The sequence below is a fragment of the Gossypium arboreum genome, chromosome 7, assembly GCF_025698485.1.
Source record: "Gossypium arboreum isolate Shixiya-1 chromosome 7, ASM2569848v2, whole genome shotgun sequence".
NCBI lineage: Eukaryota > Viridiplantae > Streptophyta > Magnoliopsida > Malvales > Malvaceae > Gossypium > Gossypium arboreum.
In genome coordinates this window covers 94,371,963-94,397,396 of record NC_069076.1, presented here as the reverse complement: position 1 = coordinate 94,397,396, position 25,434 = coordinate 94,371,963, and the positions used below count along the sequence as shown (strand labels likewise).

The 25,434-nt window shown below is 35.5% G+C and overlaps 1 protein-coding gene across 1 annotated transcript; it reads right to left on the bottom strand.

Annotated features, from left to right (window-relative positions):
• Nucleotides 1-16,603: 16,603 nt before the first annotated feature.
• Nucleotides 16,604-19,643, bottom strand: LOC108488129 (transcription factor MYB1-like). The gene is made up of 3 exons (XM_017792434.1): nt 19,523-19,643; nt 18,977-19,106; nt 16,604-17,087 (listed from the first exon to the last, which is right to left on the bottom strand). Exons 1-3 carry the CDS (start codon nt 19,641-19,643, stop codon nt 16,604-16,606), a joined length of 735 nt encoding a protein of 244 aa, XP_017647923.1.
• Between the last annotated feature and the right edge of the window lie 5,791 nt (nt 19,644-25,434).

Here is a 25,434-nt window from a genome sequence, read left to right as displayed (position 1 = left end):
AAGTTCTCAATTTTCGACAATTAAGACACTAATTAATTAACTAGGTACCAATTTTGGGCGTATCGAGGGTGCTAATCCTTCCTCGTGAGTAACCGACTCCCGAACTCGTTTCTTGATTTTTCGTAGACCAAAAATTATCGTTTTAGTAAATCTTGACTTTTATTAAAATGATTAATTTAAGGTGATCCGATCACACCTCATCACAAAGATTGGTGGCGACTCCCCATTTTTCATTTTCATTTTTTAAAATTCAAGTCGATTCCCATTTTTCAAAAAAATGGTTACGACAGCTTGGCGACTCTGCTGGGGAAACCAAATAAGAGAGTTAAGCCACAAGTTGATTAACTTTTGTCTTTTTGTCGAAAATTAAAAATTTGATTTTGATATACGATCTTTTAATTGCATTTCACCTGTTTTCTTGCTGTTTTCATCATTTTATTCCTATTTTCTTTAATCGCTTCGAGTTTTTACGCATATATCCTCGCACATTGCATTGCATGACCGCTGTGGTCACACCCCTTTAAGTGGGAGTGAGAAACTACTCCTTCGTGAGGTTTTCACCTTCGTGCAGGATAGTGGATCGCTTTCGAGATACATCTGTACTTATGTCTTCGTGAGATTTTCATCTCCGTACAGCCATAGGGAAATGTATTCCCCTGAACTGAACTCGGTCTATATGAGCCTATAATGGGTGAAGATCGAGGAATCTGCCGGTTCAGGTACCCTTACTCTAGAACCAAACCCCATGTAGCGAGCTTTAAGAACCCACCCTAGATAGAGCCACTCCGAAATCCTAGTGGTTACCTGAGCAAGTGCCATATTTATTATTCTTTGTTTGCTTTGAATTGTGTATGAATTACTAACTAGCTTTGTTTCACTTTGATTGTATTTGCATGGCATTTTCATCATAAAAGGTGTTGATTCGCATTCGGTTCCTAAATAGATAGCTTATCATGGAAAAGGGGTTTTTTGATAAAGTAGAAGACAACGCAGCTGTCCGGATATGGGCTGAGACAACATAACAAGAGAAAGGTGACAGTCTTACCAAGGGGTATGTGTCAGAGTTATGGAATTTTACTCAGATCAGCGTAACTCAGAATAATCTCCAAGAGATGAAAGAAATATGGGGCCAGTGGGACGACGAGGTCAAACAGCTATTCTATTGTCATTACGGTGATTTACCTTATCTGCTCGATGTCAAGGTAGACGAGCACCTGTTTTGAGCCCTTGCCCAATATTGGAATTCAGCTTACAGTTGCTTAACTTTCGGGAAAGTAGATTTGGTACCTACTATAGAAGAATACACGACCTTGCTCCATTGCCCAAAGATTCAGGTAGGCAGAATTTATGCCAGACCTGCTAACGTCCCAACATTTTCAAAAAAGCTGATGAACATCACAGAGATGACCGAATAGTGGGTGACAACTCAGATCAAACAAAAAGAAGATGGTAAATGATTCCTTGGAGGAACCTGAGGGAGCTAATCTTAGCGCACCCCGATGTGAAGAAAAGGGTAGATGTCTTCGCCTTGAGCATTTATGAACTGGTCATCTTTCCCAAAGCTTTGGGGCATGTAGACGAGGCTGTTTCTGACCTTTTTGACAGGCTTAGTAAAGGAACCACACCTGTACCTGCAATCTTAGCTGAAACTTTCAGATCATTGAATGCTTGTCGAAGAGCGGGCGAAGGGAGATTTATTAGATGTGCACAGCTCTTGCTATCTTGGTTTCACAGCCATTTTTGGAAAGTGGAAAAGGTCTCATATCATACCTTCTCTGAAATTTACTCTCCGCTGAAAGAGTTAGTGGCTACACCGAGGCGAGATGATGTTACAGAAGAAAATTGGATGACAGTTCTCCAAAATTTGCAAGAAGAAGATGTTGAATGGAGAGCCCCGCGGATGGTTTCTGATGAAATATTATACCGATGCGGAGACTTCGATTGGGTTCCCTTGTTAGGAGTATGGGGAGCTTTCGGGTATGCTCCTCTGCTTGCATTGCGACAGTACAGATCCAGACAATTTACACCACCAACATACGGGTTAGCCCAGTGGGAGTTCGTGTTCACAGGGAATAATTACAAAAAGAAAGTTTGCAAGATATCAAATGCCTGGAACCAGACTCGTAGAATGAAAAAATTTGCTGCCAATCCCATGACTACTCCTGAGTACGACCGATGGTGGAATCAGAGACTTAACGACAATATCCCTATACAAAATCAAGGGAATCCTCAGTCGATAGAAGAGCACTTGAAAGTAATCCCCTCTGAGCTAGAAATCATCAGGCAAGATTTTGAGAGAAAGAGTTTGGAGCTAGAAAAAAAGATCGAGCAGTTGGAAGAAGAAAAGATGCAGTTAGGGTTAGATGTCGATGTCCAGAAACTAGAAGCTGAAAAACTCAGAAAAGGGAAAAACAAGGCTGAAGAGGACTTGGACAGTTTGAAAACGGACTATAAGAAGCTGCGCAGATCAATGAGAACTGCTGGGTTAGGAAAAACATCCGAACAGTGGCGACATGAAGTTAAAGAAGAACAAAGCAAAGCCAACCAGTGGGAAGAAAAATTTCGAGATGCTTAAGTTCGAGAAGGTGCTCTGAAAAGAAGTTTGGTAGAAAGCCAGAATGAGAAAGAAGGGTTAAAGACCCGGGTATCAGAGTTAGAGAGGTCATTGTATCAGTATCGCTCGCGTAACTCTGCAATCGAGTTGAAAGCTAGTCAGAACAGAATCGAAGAATTAAAAAAGAATATAGAAGAACTCAAAATAGTGCTGCAAAATCGTGAACTTCAGATAGAACTTCTCGAGGTAAAATGAGCGATGGAAGGAGCAACTTCATCAATCTCAAGACCAAGTCAGGAGCAGAGACTATGTCATGGGCGAAGCTTTGACTCAAGTGCGAGAAGTGGCTGACCACTTGCAAACATTAGCAGTACAAGCCGATGTGCTGAGTGTAAAATACGAGTCAGAATCGGACCGAGGCCGAAAGCTAGCTTGGCTTCTTAGGCAGGTCAAGGCCTTAAGTATCAGGGCCAAGCCTTATATGTAATCTATTTTATGTAAAGAAACTTGTTTTCTAGAAAAGTTACTCTAATGAAATCGAATTGGAATCAACGTTTTTTTTTTTGCATTCATTACATTCATGCATCGGCATTGCATCACACGCACTAAAACTCACAAAAACCCTAAAAATCATGGCAGTTACCCTGGAACATCGTTACGGTACAAGAGGAAAAACAAGAGCAATGGATCAAAGGTTAAAGAGATTGGAACAAATACAAAAAAAGATGCAGGATCAATTACAAACACGTATGCAAAAACAGCTTGCCAAAATCCAGCAAGATATGAGGGACCATATGTTGGAGTCCCAGAAAAGCATGATGGACCAATTAACTCGTCTATTGGCTGACAGATTAGAAAAAGGGAAAAGCCCTTTGATCAATGCAGGAGAAGATAATGAAGATCCTATCTACCCTCCGGGTTTTGCCCCAGTAGACGTTCAGACACAACCTGACATGTACCCAAGAAGGCCATCGGTCACAATTAGGCCCCAACCATTTCAGGCCGGTGTTTCAGCACCGATGAATTATCAGGCCGGCTCGGGCTCTAATCCGGGGGACAACCCAACCAACCCTGTGGTCCTCAATCTTGATGAAGTAACAGAAGCAGAAAAGACAATGGTAGAACTCCCGAAAGAGCTTGAAGAAAGGTGTAGATGGTTGGAAGGAAAATTTAAAGAAATGGAAAGCACTGACTATCGTGGTGGAATCGATGTTAAGGAATTAAATTTGGTTCCGGACTTGGTACTCCCTCCCAAGTTCAAAACTCCAGAATTTGAGAAATACAACGGGACTAGCTGTCCCGAAGCTCACATCACTATGTTTTGCAGACGAATAGCAGGCCATGTTAACAATGACCAACTATTAATTCACTGCTTCCAAGAAAGTCTGGTTGGGGCCGCTTCTAGATGGTACAACCAACTGAGTCGCGCCCAGATCAGTTCATGGAAAGATTTAGCACAAGCCTTCATGAAGCAATACGGTCATGTGACGGACATAGCCCCTGATAGAATCACTTTACAGAATATGGAGAAAAAGCATAATGAGAGCTTTAGGCAGTACGACCAGCGATGGAGAGAAGTGGCCACACAAGTCTAACCCCCTCTGTTGGAAAAGGAAACTACTAAGCTCTTCATCAATACCCTGAAGGCACTTTTTATTAACCACATGCTGGGTAGCGCAACCAAGAGTTTTTCAGACATAGTAATGTCTGGAGAAATGATAGAAAATGCCATAAGATTTGGGAAAATAGAGGCTGGGGAAAACGCTAAGAGGTCAGCGCCGAGAAAGAAAGAGCACGAGGTGAATAATGTGAGCTTATATTCGAAATCGATCACTGTAAGCCAACCAAGGTCGACAACTACTGGACAGTAGGGCCTACCCAGACCAGAGCCTAACACAAAATAAAATAGGGAGAAACTTCAATTTACGTCCATTCCAATGACGTACAAGGAGTTATACCAGAGTTTATTTGATGCACATGTCGTGTCTCCCTTCTATCTGAAGCCAATGCAACCTCCAAACCCCAAATGGTATGACGCAAATGCCCAATGCGAATACCATGCGGGAGCCACAGGACACTCGATAGAAAACTGCACCACTTTCAAGAAATTGGTTGAAAGACTCATCAACATGGGGATTGTGAAATTTGATGATGCATCCAATACAGAGAACCCATTACCTAACCATGGGGATAAGGGAATAAATGCGATAATTGAGAGTTCGGGGAAAGAAATTAAGATGAGTATTGCAGAAGTGAATACCCCATTGGAGGAAGTTTGGAAGAAAATGGTGGAAAGAGGTTTGATAGTACAGAATTCAGGGGTCAGACCTCGAGAAGCGGAGAATTATTGCGAGTTCCATGATCAAGAGGATCACAAGATTCAGAAATGCAGCGAATTCAGGGCTTTATTACAAGGATTGATGGATAATAAAGAGCAGGAATTCTTCAAATATGTCGGGAGCTCGGAAGAAACAGATGTGTGTGCCTCCGAAAAAGGATCGATGAAGGGTGTTTACAAAGCCAGCCACCCAGTGGTTATCATATCACGTCTGAGAATGAATGAAGCCGGGGCACAAGTTGCGCCAAAGGTCGTGATCTATAAGCCCGTTGCTTTCCCTTACAAGGATAATAAAAGGGTACCGTGGAACTATAACTGCAATGTGACATTCTCGGGAGAGGAGACCCCGATTAATGCATCAAAGGAAGTTCAAGACGAGGGTTTTTATACGCGCAGTGGAAGACATTATACCCCAAGTACAAAAGTTGAACAGGTTAAAGAAAAATCATTAGCAATTGAGCAAAAGAAAGAGAAGCCGGCGGGGCCTGAACCAACTATTAATGAATCAGTGACTAACAAAGAAGCCAAGGAATTCTTAAAATTTCTAAAGCACAGCGAATATAGTGTCGTAGAACAGTTGCACAAATAGCCAGCACGTATATCGGTACTGGCCTTACTTTTAACCTCTGAAACTCATCGCAGCGCATTGATGAAGGTGCTGAATGAAACTTATGTTTCTAATGATATTTCTGTAAACAAACTGGACCACTTAGTTAACAATATAAGTGTTGACAACTTCATATTCTTCAATGACGATGAGGTACCGCCAAGGGGCCGAAGATTAACTAAAGCTTTGCACATCACGACTCGCTGTAAAGGGTACACATTACCGGGGGTATTGATCGATAATGGGTCTGCGCTGAATGTCCTACCCCTATCTACGCTGAATAGGTTGCCAATGGATAGTTCCCATATGAAGACATGCCAAAGTGTAGTGAGAGCATTTGATGGCACGGAAAGGAACGTAATGGGGAGAATTGAAGTACCCCTCTTAATCGGGCCGAGCACGTATAAGGTAGATTTCTTGGTCATGGACATTAAACCTTCGTATAATTGCCTATTGGGGAGACCATGGATACACTCGGCAGGGGCAGTCCCTTCATCGCTCCACCAAAAGTTGAAATTAGTGACTGAAGGTCGGTTAGTAACGATCAATGCTGAAGAGGACATTATCGCGACAATAACCAGTGACGCCCCATATCTTGAGGCAAATGATGAAGCAATCGAGTGCTCTTTTTGATCTTTGGAGTTTGTGAATGCGACGTTTATCACCGAAGGAAATAAGATTCCAATACTCAAGTTATCTGAGACTACAAGAATGGGACTACGGCTAACTATTGGAAAAGGGGCTCTACCCGGAAGAGGACTTGGGAGATACCTCCAGGGAAGGATTAATGTACCAATGATGAAGGACAAATAAGACCGTTTTGGGTTAGGGTTTAAGCCGGACATGAAACAAAGAAAGAAGGAACTTGAGAAGAAACAAGAAAGAAGGAAAGCGCGATTGAACAGGGGAGAAATCGAATGGGAAACAATGATTTTCCCCCATATATCGAAGACTTTTGTGTCTGGAGGGGTCATTCACTCCGAGTGGAAGATGTCGGGAAAGGAAATCTTGGAAGGAATGATGGAGAGTTTGGACATCAACGCCACATATGAAGAAGGAGCTGGGGTAGAGAACTTGTCGGGCATTCGCCCCTATGAGCCGGGAAGCGTTCTGAATAATTGGACTGTAGAAGAGATTTCTGTAGTCTTTAGAACTAACTCAGAGTAATGTCCAAAACACACTTATTGCTCTAGGCCTAGGAGTAAGAAGTGTCCTTTTGTGAAATGGGCTTATGTTCGAAATTGTTATTTCAATAAAATACATCCTTTTAACTTATTCCATGCAAATATTCTTTTATTATTTCATTCATGATCATACCATACATATCTTTGTTCTTAGATTCTCTTGTTCTTTGTATCTTCCTTCGCACCTACAACAGGTCTCCAGATATCAATGATGTGAGTGACGTTGCTACTCATTCAGAGTCTCCTTTTGAGCAGGATATGTGTCTAGAAGGATCTCAGGACTTTGAGGATGACGGAGACTGTAACTTATCCCCTGATTTGTTAAGGATGGTGGAACACGAGGAGAAACAAATTCTACCCCACAAAGAGACCATAGAAATCGTGAACTTTGGGAGATGAACTAGAAAGGAAATAAGTAAAGATCGGAGCTTGCATTACCACAAAGACAAAGCGGGACCTTATTGAGTTACTCCAAGAGTTCAAGGATGTCTTCGCATGGTCATATCAAGATATGCCTGGGCTAAGTACTGACATTGTGGTACACAAGCTCTCCATCAAAGAAAAATGCAAACCAGTTTAGCAAAAGCTTTGAAGGATGCGGCCCGATGTTTTGTTGAAAATAAAAGAGGAGGTCAAGAAACAATTTGAAGCAGGCTTCTTACAAGTAGTTAAGTTCTCGGAATGGGTAGCCAACATCGTCCCCGTCCCTAAAAAAGATGGAAAGGTACGGATGTGTGTAGACTACAGAGACTTAAACAAAGCCAGCCCGAAAGATAATTTCCCGTTGCATCATATTGACACTTTAGTGGATAACACGGCAGGCTACTCACTCTTCTCCTTCATGGATGGTTTCTCGGGGTATAATCAGATCAAGATGCATCTTGAAGACATGAATAAAACCACATTCGTGACTATGTGGGGAACCTTTTGCTATAAGGTGATGCCGTTCGGATTGAAAAATGCGGGAGCAACATATCAGAGAGCTATGGTAACCCTATTCCATGATATGATGCATAAAGAAATTGAAGTCTATGTCGACGACATGATCGCCAAATCTCAAACTGAAGAAGAGCATGTGCAAGTCTTGAGGAAATTATTTTTTAGGTTGAGGAAATTCCAGCTGAAACTCAATCCAGCAAAGTGTACCTTCGGGGCCAGGTCTGGAAAACTACTTGGATTCGTAGTCAGTGAAAAAGGGATTGAGATTGACTCAGATAAAGTCAAAGCCATACAAGAGTTACCTCCACTGCGTACTCAAAAGGAAGTTCGGGGATTCTTAGGAAGATTAAATTACATCGCTTGGTTTATTTCACAACTAACCGAGAAATGTAACCCCATATTTCGTCTCCTTAAGAAACACAACCCTGGTGTTTGGGATGAGGAATGCTAGAAGACCTTTGACAAAGTTAAGCAATATTTGTCTAATGCCCTAGTGTTGACACCACCTAGTTCAGATAAACCACTGATACTGTATTTGACGGCATTTGAAAATTTTATGGGATGCGTGCTTGGCCAACACGATGAATCGGGAAGGAAAGAAAGGGCGATATATTACCTCAGTAAAAAGTTCACTGAGTGCGAGACGAGATACTCGTTCATTGAAAAGTTGTGTTGTGCCTTAATCTGGACAACCTGAAAACTGAGACAATACATGTTGTATCACATAACTTGGCTAATCTCTAAAATGGACCCTCTGAAGTACTTGATGGAGTCGACTGCTTTGAACGAGAGGATGGCCCGATGGCAAATTCTACTTTCTGAATTCGATATAGTCTATATGAACCAGAAGGCTGTAAAGAGGAGTGCGATAGCAGATTTCCTAGCCAGCAGAGCCTTAGAGGACTACGAGCCTCTAAATTTTGACTTTCCAAATGAAGATCTAATGTACATAGCAACCACTGAAGAAGACCCTCAAGAAGGTCATCCTTGGAAGCTAAACTTTGACGGAGCATCAAATGCCGTGGGCAATGGAATCGGGGCAGTCCTGGTATACCCGAACGGAGATCATTATCCCTTCACTAGTAAATTAGATTTTGACTGCACGAACAATATGGCAGAATACGAAGCATGCATCATGGGAATACGTATAGCCATAGAACGTAAAATCAAGGTGTTAGAGGTATATGGAGATTCTGCCCTAGTAATTTATCAACTCAAAGGTGAATGGGAGACAAGAGACCCCAAATTGATCAATTACCAGAGGTTGATCCTTGAGTTAATCAAAGAGTTTGATGATATTGTCTTCTACTACCTCCCACGAGAAGAAAATTAGATGGCTGACGCCCTAGCAACTTTAGCTTCTATGATTAAGGTGAACCAACCAGAGGATGTGAAACCAATCCAAATGAGCATTTATGAAGCTCCGACTTATTGTTACAACCTCGAAGAAGAAGGAGAAATTGATGATCACCCTTGGTACCACGATATCCTGCGATATGTGAAGAATCGTGAGTACTCCGATCAAGCTACTGAGAATGACAAAAGAACGTTGAGAAGACTGGCCCATGACTATGTCTTAGATGGGGAAATCCTATACAAAAGAAGGAAAGATCAAATACTGTTGAGATGTGTAGATGCTATAGAGGCTAAGAAAATCTTAGAGGAAGTCCATGAGGGCGTCTGTGGGACACATGCTAATGGGTTTACAATGGCCAGGCAAATTATGAGGTTTCGATATTATTGGTCCACCATGGAAGGAGACTGTATTAACTACGCTAAAAGATGTCATAAGTGCCAAATCTATGGAGACAAGATTAATGTACCTCCCTCACCTCTGCATGTTATGACTTCGCCATGGCCTTTCACGATGTGGGGTATGGATGTGATTGGGCTAATTTCACCAAAAGCTTCAAATGGGCATCGTTTCATCTTTGTAGTCATCGATTATTTCACCAAATGGGTGGAAGCCGCTTCATATGCCAATGTTACAAAATCGGCAGTTAGCAAGTTCCTAAAAAAGGAAATCATTTGTCGATATGGAATGCCGGAAAGGATCATATCTGACAACGCATTGAATTTGAACAATAGCATGATAGCAGAAGTCTGCAGTCAGTTCAAGATCAGACACCACAACTTGTCGCCGTATCGCCCAAAAATGAACGGTGCAGTTGAGGCAGCTAATAAAAACATTAAGAAGATCGTGGGGAAAATGACTGAAACTTATAAAGACTGGCATGAGAAGTTGCCATTCGCCCTCTATGCTTATCGAACGTCTGTCAGGACTTCTACTGGGGCAACGCCTTTCTCATTGGTCTATGGAATTGAGGCAGTTTTACCTATCGAGGTCGAAATTCCTTCCCTCAGAGTTTTGTCAGAAGTAAAGTTAGATGAAATAGAATGGATCCAGTCCCAATATGATAGTTGAATTTGATTGAAGAAAAGAGGCTAAGGGCTATCCGTCATGGTCAGATGTACCAAAAGCGAATGATGCGAGCTTACAACAAAAATGTTCATCCCAGAGAATTCCACGAGGGAGACCTAATATTGAAAAAGATCCTGCCCATAAAAAAAGATTTCAGAGGAAAATGGATGCCTAATTGGGAAGGACCTTATGTGGTAAAGAAAGTCTTTTCTGGAGGAGCATTGATATTGGCTGAAATGGATGGCAAGACCTTACCCAATCCCATGAATTCGGACTCAGTTAAGAAATACTTCGCCTAAAAAAAAGGGGGGGGGGAAGAGGCCAGGGTGAAAACTCACAAAGAGCACCTTGAGACCAAAGGGGTTTTGAATTGAAAACCCGTAAAGGGCGATTCAAATTTTGATTAAAGGTGGGGCATGCGATAGTCTTATGATACCTAAAATTAACAAGGAAGAGAGATGTTACATTTTGGGGCATCTACAAGAGTACTCTAGATCCCTTAAACACATATTGGGCAAAAAGGCTCAAGAAACCAGTACAGAGAAGCTCACGTTGCGATATCTGGGGCACCTATTCCCTTCTTATTCATTTTGTATTCCAGCAATGTTTGTTGACCGTGATGAATCTATTCCCTTCAAATTTTGTTTCTGATAAATTTCAATTCCATCATTACTATGATCTTTTTTAAGCATTTTGCATTGAAATGATGATTAATGGACTAAAAGCCATTTTCACAAAAAGAGTTCTGCATATTGCTCTGAAAGTTTCTAAATAGTATAGGAAACTAAAACAGGACTATTATTTAGAACTAACCAAACTCAAAGATTGGAAGCATATGAGAAGAAAGAGTTTAAATTGAGACTACCTCTTCGGGTTTTCTGTTCAAAATTTGAGCTGAACAAGAAGACAGGGTACCATTTTAGTGAAAGAACCTTGATGAACAAAAAGCAATGGCAACCTAAACATTAAAAGGGATTCTCGCTCGCAACATGTTACACCTATACATTCATAGATTATTCATAACGCATCTAATTAGGAGCATTTGATTCATTTTGATCATAGCATCTTAATTCGTTGGCATAAGCATAAATACATAGAACTGATTCTACAGGTCATGTTTCTAGAATCAGTGAATTCACAGACCTTAACCCCCTAAGCAGTAGGGTAATAGGCTGAAAATTACAAATCTCGTCTCCCTGAAGTTGCAGTGAAACAGATCAAACCCAGCGAATCCTGTCTTCCTGAAGCCTCAGTGAAGCAGATTGAAGTCACTAGCCTTATCTCCCTGAAGTGCAGTGGAGCAGACTGAAGTTACAAGTCCCATCTTCCTGAAGTGCAGTGGAGCAGACTGAAGTTACAAGTCCCATCTCCTTGAAGTCGCAGTGGAGCAGACTAAATGTACAGACCTTAAACCCCTAAGCAGTAGGGTAACAGATTGAATTCAAAGGGCTTTAACCCCCTAAGCAGTAGGGTAACAAGCCGAATTAGCAGATCTTATCACTCTAAGCAGTAGGGAAACAGATGGGCCTTAACCCCCTAAGCAGTAGGGTAATAGGCTGAAAATCATAGATCTTGCCTCCTTGAAGTTGTAGTGGAGCAAATCAAATACATCGAATTTTGCCTCCTCGAATGCAGTGAAGCAGATTCAAACCACCAAGCTTTAACCCACTAAGCAGTAGGGTAACAAGCTGAAGTTTATAGATATTATTGCCCTAAGCAATAGGGTAACAAGCCAAATTTTCAAACCTTAAACCCCTAAGCGGTAGGGTAACAGTTGAGTTTACGATCTAAACCCCTAGCAAGAGGGAACAGATCAATGATGACAAGCCTTAACCCCTTAAGCAGTAGGGTAACAGGTTGAAAATCAAATATCTTCTCCCTGAAATGGCGTTGGAGCAGTTAAAAACCATAGCAGATCTCCTTGAAGTTTCAGTGGAATTGATCAAAGCTACAGTAGATCTCCTTGAAGTTTCAGTGGATTAATCGAAGCCACAGCAGATCTCCTTGAAGTTTCAATGGAATTGATTAAAGTCACGTGTCTTATCTCCATAGAGTTACATTGGAGCAGATCAAAACAAACCTTACCTTCTTGAAGTTGCCGTAGAGCAGTGAAGCGAAGCGAAGCAACAAGATTGAAATAAAGCTACCTGGAGAAAAGGTGCGCTAAACAAGTCCAGACACAGTGAGACCAGGCAAAATTGGTCTTTCTTAAGTCTTTGCTCTGTTCTCGTTACACGACAACAAGCAAAGAGGGGCAGCTGTACAAACCCAATTTTGGGCCCAAAACCCAAGCCCACTAAATGCCCACTGAACCCACTAAGCCTAAAACCCAAATAACCTAGCCCAATACATTAAAGAAAAATAAAGGAAAACCTAAAACCCTAGCCGTTCAGCACATGCTCCCCATCCCATCCACCGTCTTTGCTGCAGCATCGCCCCATCAAGTCCACCTCCACAAGCACCTGCAATGCATTAACGAGACAAGACAGAAAGCAAGAAGCAAATTGTAGAAAAAACGCCTATAAAAAGCTTAATCCATTACCATTTGTAACATTCGGCATTAGTGAAATAAGAATAACATTTTGGTTTTAAATACAGAAGCAAAAAACAGAAATCCCAGCAATATCAAAAGCAAAAAAACAGTCCCAACAGAGAGTCAAAATCCAATAGCCGAAGGTGATTATCATCGTTAATTCCTTTCTTTTTTTAGCCTATTTACCTATATACACATACATATTATAAATATATTTTAGAAAAAAAAAGGAGAAAAATTTTACCTCGGAGCGATTTTCGGCCACCGTGTACGGTGGCCGGCACGGCGGCGATCGGCCTGCTCCTCACCGGCTTCTAGGCTGACAGACCAAGAGTGAGAGAGGATTTGAGTTTTTTTTTAAAGGGGAGAGGGGAAATGAAAAAAATAGAATAAATGGCTTATATAGGCCGGCAAAACGCACTATTTTGCCTGACCATTTTAAAACGCAGAAACGACGCCGTTTCAAGCAGTGACTTGAGGACCCGACCCACCTATGCCCAGGGTCGCTTGTTTTTGGACTGAGGGGTTATTTGCGCCCTTAGTCCTTCCGCTTTTCCAAGGCTTCACAATGGAGTCTTATTTAATTTTAATTTGGCCCTAAAATTTACTTCGTTTTCAATTTGGTACCTTTGCGAACGGCGCCGTTTTAGTAGATCGGGATATTTACTCCTTTGGTCCCTCCTGGTTGCTTGCGTGTTCAAATTAATCCCCTTTTTCCTTCATTTATTTTAAATTCGCCTCAAAATTCCACTGTTGATTCAATTTCATCCTTTTTTTACTTTTCCTCATTATTCTAATTTAATTTTAATATTATTTATAATATCATATTTTATTATTGTTGTATTTTATTAATAGTTCATTATTATCATTTTATTATATATATATATATATATATATATATGTTATAAAGTATTATTAATAGTTTCAATATTATTATTCTTATTAACGCATATGTATGTTAATATTATATTTTGTCTATATTTTTTATACATAGGTATATATATATGTATATTCCTCCTTTTTAATACTATGTATATATTTTAATATATTACGTGTATGTTTTGTTTTGTATACTATGTATATATTACGTATATGCCTTTAATATTATTAGGTATTTATTTATATATATATATTTATATAATATTATTAATAATTGTTTTTTACATTATTACCATTTCTAATATATATGTATCGTATATGCCTTTATATATGGTATGCATATATCGCTTCGTATTATTAGTTATATGTATATCTATTTTCAATATATGTTTATGTAATGTTTTTAGTATTATCATTAGCTTTGTATTGTTACTATCGTTATTATATCTTTCATTGTCGTCACTATTGCATTATTACTTTCATCATTATTATTATTACTAACATGTATATATACTATATATTTTATTATATTACGATATACGTTTTTATATATACGCTATGCATATGCATTTTAAATATTGTATTATTATTATGTATATATATACTTTTCTCATATATTTCTTATTACTTCTATTATTATGTATGTACCTTAATACATATATGTATATACTACTGTCGTTATCATTGTCATTTTATTTTGCCATTTTTTTACATTTATCTATTTATTTGCTTGCGTATTCAATTACTTCATTTTCCTCACATGTTTATTTACATTTGTTTAGCCTCGTCATTATATCATCTTTTACAACTGTTCATATTATTGCTTTTGACACTATCGCACCCGTCATTATGTTATTATTCATTTGCTCTTATGTCTACTATAAATCACGATTTTACTCAAAACATTAATAATTTTCTCATAAAAGTAAATATTCCGTATTTAGTAATTCGAGACAATCGTGTCCTAACTTACTGGGTCTCGATTTGTCTCATTCAACCTAAATAAACGGAATATTCTTTTAAATCACGATACAAGTCTAAAAAATGCTTATTTTCGGAGCTTCGAGGTGTGGTGCCCTAACTTACCGTGTATGACATTTTGATACCTCGAAATAAGATCTTTTACAAATAAAGGCAATGTTCGGTATTCGGAAGTTCGAGAAAACGTGCCCTTACTTACTGGGTTTCGATTTTCCTCGTTCACCCTAACTAACCGAATATCCTTTTAAAAGAAGGTAAAATACATCGATTTTAAATAAAAGGCAAGCTCATTCTCAAAAGTTCGAGATGCCGTATCCTAACTCACTGGATATGATGTATCGTTGCCTCGAGACGAGAATGTCTATAACATTTTAATGTTTATTTTACAGAAGAGGGATTGTATTTCAAGGTCTTTCAAGTTCTCAATTTTCGACAATTAAGACACTAATTAATTAACTAGGTACCAATTTTGGGCGTATCGAGGGTGTTAATCCTTCCTCGTGCGTAACCGACTCCCGAACTTGTTTCCTAATTTTTCGTAGACCAAAAATTATCGTTTTAGTAAATCTTGACTTTTATTAAAATGATTAATTTAAGGTGATCCGATCACACCTCATCAAAAAGATTGGTGGCGACTCCCAATTTTTCATTTTCGTTTTTTAAAATTCAAGTCGATTCCCATTTTTCAAAAAAATGGTTACGACATCGACATTACAAAATTTTTTTTCTAATATGGAAGTCGGAGTCAGGTAAGGACTTGTTAGCAAATTTCCCCCAATTGATTTAGGTTTAGGAAATTTATTCTTACATTTCCTACCTTTCCCTTTTCTTTTGATTTCAAGATTTGTTAATTTACATTCCTCGATCTCAAAAAGAGATTTCACTCTTTTTTTTTTTTTTTTTAAGTTTTGGTATTGTTCAAATCCTTTTTTAGTCGACCTTTACACTCTGCCTAATTGATTATCTTATCCTTATTACAAGGGGTGAAATCTTTGGCTAGAACTTCCTCACTCTTTAAAGGCGAATTCAGAAATTCTTTTAGCACGGGTTGAAATTTAATTATAGTTTTTCCTTAAATCAAAATATAAGTTTATTATATATTAATTTATAATTTCATCATTTTTGAAGGACTAAACATAATTTCTTTTTTTTTTTTTTAGGGGCTAAAATGTAACTTTATTATATTAATATATAATTTATTTATTTATAAGAGGACCAAAATGAATTTTTTATGGGTCAAAGTGTAACTTCACTATATATTAATTTATAATTTTTTTATTTATAGAAGGATTGAATTAAAAAAAATTCATTATTAAAACAACAAAGACCCCTGCCTACCACCTTCAAATTCGCGTCTGCCATTATTAGATAAGTCCAAAAACAAATTCCTTTCATCCACTTCATTTACTTTGACAACATAACCCCACTTTTTCCCATAATCAATACAATCATTTTAACTTTAGAAGAATTATACGTAACCAATCCATCAACCCCAAAAGCAAGTTTATTAGTTGACGAACTCCTATCCTCACTACCAATCACCGCATCGCAATGCTTTTCATTGAATGCATCTTTTGAAACTAATCAATGCATGTCTCCCTCCCTACCTCTCCCAACATGCGACCAAACATCTTCCTCAGAAACCGGTTCGTCAAAACAATGCGACCCCACTCCGTCTATCCATTGAACTTTCGATTCACTTTTGGCAACCGAGATACGGGTTTTATAATGATGGTTTGGTTTACTTGATTCGTAGTAACCGAAGGCTACACGTCACAGGTTCGATGGCCGTGAGAGAGTAGAGAGAGAATGAAGTAAACGAAGAAAAGGGGTTTTATAATTCTTACTTTCATTGGAAATGTAGACAACAAACAAAATCAGCAAACCTTTATGAATTTCAAACAGAACTCTTGAGGTTCAACCGGTAACTTCACCCTTCAACAATCACTATCTCATGATATAAAGAAAAATAAAATAAAATCTGAAAAAAAAAATGCGACTGTCTTTAATCTCATTTATGAAATTTTTTTGGTACGTTTAATCCTATTGCTAGATTATGACATACAAACCATTTTCATCGTCACTTACAACAAATAACATCAAAGACAAGAATGATTATATATATTATAGTGTGAAGCAATAATTTATACTAGATAATATTTCTGGCTATGGGTTGAGCATATTCCAAAGGTCAAAATCAATAAAAAGCTCATCCACAGTACCATAATTGTCTTCCTCAACCACTTGAGTTCTCACATCCCCTAATGCTTCATTGATAAACTGGTCTCCTGATGCACTGTGATTGATATTATTGCCAAAACCTTGTGGCTCGTCCTCATTCATCAACATATTTTTCCACCACATAATCTCGTTATTATCATTAGAAAAATCATAACTACTATTGTTGCCGCTGTCAGATGATACCAAACTATTGCTTGCTGGTGTTGATACTGCTGCGTGGTCGGAATCATTGTTATTGTTGTTGTTGTTTTTGTCTAAGGGAACCGATAAGTTTAGTGGTCGAGGTTTGATGACTTCGATGTTGAGTTTTGGTGAAGGTTTTACCATTTTCTTCCGTAAGTAGGTGTTCCAATAGTTTTTCACATCGTTTGCTGTTCGTCCAGGTAGTCTACCAGCAATAAGTGACCATCTGTTCCTCGAGGTGATTAAATTGGAGAGTGGAAAAAATATATTTATATAAAAAAATATAATCATTACTCAACTAAATTCATATCCATTTTACCCGTAAAATTTATGATAAAAATAAGAGTAATATAATTAATTTAGGTGAAATTATGATTATAACTTTTCTTTTGTTGAACCTTAATCGTTTAGTCCAAATTATTGCTATCACTATTCTCATATCTCATTACATCACTTTAAAAATACAATTTCAATTTTTCTTCTTGCACCACTCACTAACTAGCATACAAATAAACTATAGAGTGAATGAAATCTAAACTTGAAAGTAAAAATCCATTAAATTCACATAAACCGAAATAGGAAAATTAAATATTAAAAAGAGATGAAAATTTTCATATGAAATAAAAATGAGTAAAATGAGCAAAAGATGAAATCTACTAAACCCAAAACCTAGATTTACAGATCATGAAAAATAATTGAATGAAAGATAAGAGTAAATTAAAAGAAGAAGAAGAAGAAGAAGAGGATATGATAGCAGCTTAATATATTTGTCCGTCCAAAAAAAAAAAACACAAAAGTACATTTAGAAATAGAGACAAGATCTCAGTCATGGTGGACCACCAATTTTTTATTGTAAAATACAAACTGACTTTTTTAAATTTTATTTTGATAAATTGTTTACAAGAGAGAATAAAAACAAAAAGGCAGGTGACGATTTGAAGGTTTAGTCTAATTCTATATATATGACATGGGAAAACAAAGATGATATGAATGATGTTGTAGGAAATTATCATAAAATAATTTCTGATTGAATTTTTGATTCAATTTAAAAAAAAAAAACTCATGAAGCAAAATTAAAAATGTGTGTGTTTCTCGATTTATATAAATATAAAATTAAAGAAAAGAAACTCACGGTAATATTCGTTATTTTTTTAAAAATTAATATTTTAATTAAATTGAGAACTGAATTAATTGGTGATATCAATTCATTTGGGTATCAAAATTTATCTTATCATTATTGGAAAAATATTTTTATTTAAATACAAAACATATCATTATGATCACATATATTTTGGTAAGTCAAAGGTCATTTTATTTCTTTTTCCCTCTTTTCATCTATTTTCTATAAAAGTGCACTTCATTATTTTTTAAAAACGATATCATTATTTCTGCAATTAGTAGTTTAGTAGTATATTGTTGTTGTTTAATTTTGTTAAACTTATGTGATTAATTTAATGGTTAAGAAATATCTATTCATAGAATTCAATTTAAGTTTCTTTTGAGTGGAGTGTATGATTGTTTAATATAAATATATTATTACGAGTATTAACCTTCTAATTATAAAATAATAAAAATAATAAAAATAATTTTTATGTGTCGTTTAAAGTGTCGGCCATGCTTAAAAGCTTTGAAAAAGGAATTATAAAATTGATGTATCAAAGTAATGCTAAGTGGTGGCCATGCTTACAAATTTGGAAATATTAAGCTTTTGAAAGATAATTCAAAGTAATTGATAGTGATTCACATTAAACAAATTTGGTTTAATTTACACAATCATCATTATAATAATAAAACTGGTGTAAGATCGAATATACTTGAATGTATTTTTAAAAAATATAAAGATTTGAAGTTACGAGTAAATGAAATTTTCTATAAAAAAACTCACTAGAAAACATAAAAACTAAATTATAAACTATAAAATTATAAAGTTACAATAGAAACTAAATTATAAATGTTGAAACCTAAATATAATATTCCGCATAAGAAAGCAAAAATCCCGTTTGTATCAATGTATAAAAACCCTAAATTTAATACTGGATAGATTCGACAAATTTTAATATTAACGTACCAAATAATTATTCATATATATTTATTACACGATCATCATTTATTTACCTATTGCCAAGAACGTTATGCAGGCGAATCATTAGGTCAACTTCATCATCTGCAAAAGCTCCTCTCTTGATGTCAGGCTTCAGATAGTTCAGCCACCTCAGTCTACAGCTTTTCCGGCAACGGTTCAAGCCTGCACTTCAACTCTTTTCTAGCTTATCATCATGAAAATCAATTAAACTTTAACAACAGAAAAAAAAAAATTATTGAGAGGAGTCCCTTAGATACTCAACGAAAAGTATTAATTCCGTGTTAGTGTTTTGTCGTTTGTACTCTAAGAAAAACTTAAAAAAGTTCACAAAGTTGGAGAAAATTCTTCGATTAAATAAAGATATGACTTACAAGCTTTGATTGGTTATTTAAACTCCTGTAAATGTAATATGCATAATTAATATTATATATAATACTAATACCTCTTCTATAAGCTTACAGATTATATCTCCATCAATTAAAATATTCTCTAAACTTCGTGAACCTTAACATGGGGACAATCTCTTCCATTGAGGGTTTGAAACCTCCCCTCAACAAATATATATATATATTGTTTACCTGCTCTGAAAGGTACACGATGCCATGTCCCTTCACCGTATTTCTCAATACATTTCTTAAGAAGAATGTCTTCTTCTTCAGTCCATGCATCTTTTCTAACGCTTAAAGATGGAGCTTCCATAAGACCGGTTCTACGTACGTTGTCACTGATTAATATATTACGTACTCATTCTTGCTCAAATCTTTCGCATCTGTGCCTGTTTCCCACATTTATTTCTCTCTTCAATTCATTACACCTACCATTCCAAACTTGTACAATTCTAAATCTTTCGACTTTGTGGCTTTGATTACCACAAAACAAAATCTTAAATTTATATTTAATTTTTTTTATGTGCAGCCTATGTAAATTTTAATTTGATGTAATTATTTTAATAAAATTTTAAATTTAATCTAATCATTATCGTTGTACACACTTTAAAAGATATTACAAATCTATCAATTCTGATCCATATTCAGCTCAAAATTATATACACCAAATTAAAGTTAATGCAAAAAATAGGTTTTTGAGAGCTTTTTACAATTTCATCCAAGATGCCAATATAGTTGATATTCCCCTTTCAATTGGTGTATATACGTGAAGTAATAACAAACTTGTACGCACAGAGGTGTAGATGTATTTCAAATGGATTTATATTGAATGAAATTTATATTAGTCATTTCGTGTATTTTTTTTTGCTCGGCTTTATATTGTTATTTTGTTTTGTTATTATATGATGCTTTGAGTTATACTTATATTGTTTGTAATGTTTTTTTTTATGTTTTAATAAAAGGTTTAATATACTTTTTGGGCTCGAAATTTGGTAATTGTTTTTACGTTGGAATATAATTTTTTTTAAGTTAGCCTCTAAACTTGACAATTATTCTCACATTAAGATCTAGACTTTTTTGGTCAAGTTAGACCTTAATAGTATTTTGTTACCTAAAATTTCATTCGACTAAAACATATTTAAAAAATATTATATCATAAGGGGATAAAGTACAAAACTATATATGAACTTTGCTTTAATGTCCAATATTATACATGAATTTTAATTTTGTGCAATTTTATATACTAAAAGTTGTGTTGATTTGATTTAATTGCCACAAATCACTAAAATAATTATTGATATAACTGTTGTGTGAATAGGGTAAAAGAGCATAAATTATTGTACTAGAAAACGTCACAAGGTTAAATTCCCAAGAAAGAGTGGATAGGTCACAAACAATCCCGCTTAAAACCTAACCTCCTAGATAGAATCTCCTTACAATGTAATTTCATAGCACAATATATCACTACCATTGTACCTTACAAAATATTGAAAGATAAATAAAACAATAAAGAACACCATAAATTTAATGAGGTTCTGCAAATTACGCCTACGCCTTCAGACACTACCAAATATATTTGACTACAAAAGTGCAAGTGAAAAATTACAAATAGGAAGAGAGTAAAATTGCCTTATGAAGGAAAATGGAAAATTTTGGGATGATTCAAAGGTGGAAAAATCATCTCTATTTATAGTATTACAAACTCTCCACAATCTTGTATGTTTTAGATTTAGCATTGTGCTATTTCAACAAATCTCCACCTTAACAAATTTTCACATTTTCAATCTCCTTACAAAACAACATTTGATAGTGTCTTCAAATTTCAACATTTAAATTTTAACATTAATCAAGTCCAAACATAGTTGGAGCTTGACTGCAGGCACAACCTTTGTCAACATAGCGATAGGATTTTCAGTGGTTGAAACTTTCTGGATCTTTACTCCATCTCTTCTAGAATCTCTCATACAAAATGATTCCAGACATCAGTGTGCTTTGTCCTTGCATAATAAACTTGATTCTTTGCTAACTGAATAGTACTTTGACATACTTCTATTTAATTTCCAGTTCACCAAGCAACCTTTGAAGCCAAATTGTCCTTTTTACAACTTTTATGATTATCATGTACTCTACTTCTGTAGAAGACAAATCAACTGTTGACTGTATAGCAGACTTCTAACTAACTAATACCTTTACAAGAGTAAACACATAACCAATTGTTGACTGTCGTTTGTCTAGATCACCAGTATAGTTTGAATCACAATATCCAACCACACCCTAATTATCTTCCTGTTAAAAAAACCAATCTAATATCTATTGTATTTTGGATATATTGCAAAATCCTTTTCACAGCTTGCTAATGCTCCTTTCTTGGATCATGCATATACTTGCTCACAACCCCAATTGCTTGTGAAATGTCAGGTCTTGTACATACCATAGCATTCATTAAACTACCAACAATATTTGCATATGGTATCTTTGACATGTATTTGTCGGAAAAAAATCAGATCCGGAAACGGTTTTCTTGCACAACGAAAAATAAAAATTTTGAAAATCGAGCCGATTTGTGATATTTATAGTAATAAACTCTTTACCAAAATCGTACCTGTGTTTTTGGTTAGATGAATCCTTTTCATTCTCGACTTTCAATTGAACAACCTTCTCCACTATTCTCGTTCTACGAATTGCTTTGAGTGTGGGGCTCAAATGATTCGAATCAAGCACAAAACCAAAAATAGTTTTATTTACTTTCATTGTGAAAGCAAAACTTCTCTCAATAGAAACCGATAGAATTGTTATTCCAAAAATGAACTTAATACTTAGAGAATAAACTCTTACTATTTTTGGGCAGAATAACAGTATATTAAAGTTGAGTATTTAGCCCTACCGATGGCATCTATTTATAGGGAGAAAAGGTAAAAAACCTTGTTGAATTGTAGAAGTCTATTTCAAAGAGAAAATACGAAATCCTAGTCTAACTAGGAGTATAGGGGTGACAACCCTAGTTACATAAACTAGAGTTTTCTGTCCTTCTCTTTAAACATGAGGGCTTTTGGGCCTCTCTCATACATAGTCCAATTACAAGTACTTCTTGGACTTTTAACCCAGTACTTTATAATTCGATCTAACCCAATATTTTTATTCTATTTCCAAAAATAAACATCTTAAATTAATTTAAATAAATTATTTTCTCAAACAAATAATTTTCTCAACCCAATTCTAATTATGTTAAAATCATGATGACTTTATCGTAAAAGAATCTATGAGAAAATCTATTTAATATTTCTACATTCAACGGATTCACTATGACGAAATGATTTATTTTCATTTTTGAACTTCATTTAATTCAAAAACCATAGATTAATTTTTCAGTCATTTTTATTTTTATTTTGGAGAAAACCATATTCATATTCAAATGTTTCCCTTTATCCCTTTTTATCATTTGTATTCATTTATCTTCATTTGATTCAGCATACAATTCATTTATGGTTTGAACGAGCTAGTGGAGGGATCGATTGAACATATACGATCAGGGCCCAAATAATTTATAAATAACTTCCAGCTTTTCGCCTATTAAATATAAACTCATTTTATCACGAAGTCATTCCACTATAGTATCGTGATCGAGCTCTCTCGAACGACATACCATTACGAAAGCATATCAATCAATGTTCATCCAATAACCTTATCATAAGTGTGTTATCCTCATAGGATATCTTTAATAACTTTGGGATAAATTTGTTCTCCCAATACGATCATATTTCATCTCATGGTAACCATGATATCTTCCTTCATGAAAAATTAATTACTTTTAAATAGCAATCAAGTCATTCATCACAAAGGCAAGCAATATGTAACAGCCCTGTATAGACCCTAGTCAGAATAGTGGTTTTGAGACCATAAATCCTAGTCAAAAAATATTCTAATATTATTTTCCGTGCTTATAATATGTGAATTGATATCTGTGAAAATTTCGTATGAAAATTTTATCATTTGCGTGCCCAATTTGATAAAAAGACTTAATCGTGTAAAATGTAAAAGTGGCTAGCTATTTGTTAAAAGTAATTAAGTGATATGTCTTATTAATTGAGAGGTCCTTATATGGTTAATAAACCATTTGAATAATGGATGGACAAAAATGCCTATAGTTAATGGAATTTTAATGTTATTTCATTAAGGGCATAATTGCAAATTTTGTATAATGTTATAATAAATAAAAGAAAACATGAAATTAGAGCTTTATTCACCCTTGTTTAGCTAAAATTGAAGAAGAAAAGATAGGGTTTATGTGTTTGAAGCATTCGACCAACATCTAGCTTGATTAAAGGTCTATTTCGACTCAGTTTTTAGTAATTTCCATGTTTTTGTGATTGTTGCTTAGTAATCTTTCAAGCTCATGCCTCAATTTCTGAATTTGATTATGATTTTAAGATGTTCCATTGTTGATAATGTGAGTTTTATGAAATCAGATGATAGAAAATGAAAGATATGTGTTAGATTAGTATGTTTTGTATTGGGATTTTTGATAAATTTGAGTATTTTGGACTAAATTGTAAAAATGAGAAATTTAGGGGCTAAAATTTGAAATAAATAAAATATGTGAGCTTATATGCACTAAAGGAAAATTCAGCTAGGCATGTGTGAAAGGAAATTATGCATATTTTATGATTTTATGAAATAGAGACTAAAATGTTAAAATGTGAATATGTGAGGGCTAATTTGTAAAATACCCTAAATATGTGTTTATGAATTGAATTGAATGGTTTATTGAATAAAAGAGTTAAATTTTAATTTATATAGATCAAGAACCAAAGAAAACAGAATTAGATCGGGGAAAGTAGAAAGTCGTTAATTAGCCGTTCGTTTCCGTTCATTTCTGTACGAGGTAAGTCGATATACAAATAAATGTGTTCGAATTGAATTATTATTGATTATATGTTAATGAAATATGATGAATGGATATTTGAGTTGAATATGAGAAATTTAAGAAAGTTTCGATAATGTGACGACGTTCGAAAACCCTGTACGAACCATAGGAATAGTTAGGATACATATGTCATGACATAGGATTTCTGATATTTGATTTCATGTAAGAAAACATCTGGGACATTATCATTGATTTGAGATTTACGTGTAAGACCATGCCTAAGACATCGGCATCGTATTTGATTTCGTGTAAGACCCTGTCTGGGACAGTGGCATCGATATTTGATTACATGTAAGACCACGTCTGAGACGTTGGCATTGTAAGAGCTTGCTGAGCTATCCGTGTATCCTACTTAATTCTGTAGGGTTCAACGGGCATTCTGAGAAAATATATGATTGAATGAATGAATAACTGATTCAGGTATGTAGAGATGTGTTCTACATTTATTAATGAGAAGTAAGTATATGTGCAAGTGATGATATGTGGTATAAATATGAGAAATTATGCTATATGTGCAATTAATTGGGAATATGTGAAAGGTATATTTGTATATGGCTATGGAGTATATGTATTTTACGATGTTTATATGCTTAAAATGATAAGTTTATTTGTATATAGCTTACTAAGCTTTTGAAAGCTTACTTTGTGTGTGTTTGCATTGTGTTATAGATACCGAAGCTACCGTGAGCTCGGGGATTGTCGAGGATTATCACCACACTATCAAACTTATCTTTGATACCTTTTGAAAGTGTAAATATTTAAGTATGGCATGTATAGTCTAGATAAATTGAGATATGTTTTTGAGTTATGAATATTTAGCCATGTGATATGGCTTGGTTTTGATTGTGATTATGAATGACTTATGAGTATAAATTATGTGATGCAATATTATCAATATGATGTGTTCATGGATGGTCAAATAAAATTGGTCAATTTGGTAAGATTTTGGTATGTACTTATATGAGGAATTGATAAGATTATAGCATGAGATTGAATGTAGTAAATTGAGGTTATGAGACATATGTTTTGGTATGAATTTAGCTTATGTTTTAGCATGATTTGGTATGGATTATAAGCATGAAATAGGTTGTTAATAATATACCATGAATGATGAATGTTTTGGGATTGAAATTGGTTGAAATTATGGTGAATTTGATGCATATTTGGTGCTTGTAGGGAG

Coding starts and splice junctions, on each gene's coding strand:
- LOC108488129 (XM_017792434.1), bottom strand. CDS start 19,643: ATGGAAGCTCCATCTTTAAGCGTTAGAAAAGATGCATGGACTGAAGAA. Junction 19,107..19,522: donor TCGTGTACCTTTCAGAGCAG/GTAAACAATATA, acceptor GTTGAAGTGCAG/GCTTGAACCGTTGCCGGAAA. Junction 17,088..18,976: donor CATAACGTTCTTGGCAATAG/GTAAATAAATGA, acceptor CTCGAGGAACAG/ATGGTCACTTATTGCTGGTA.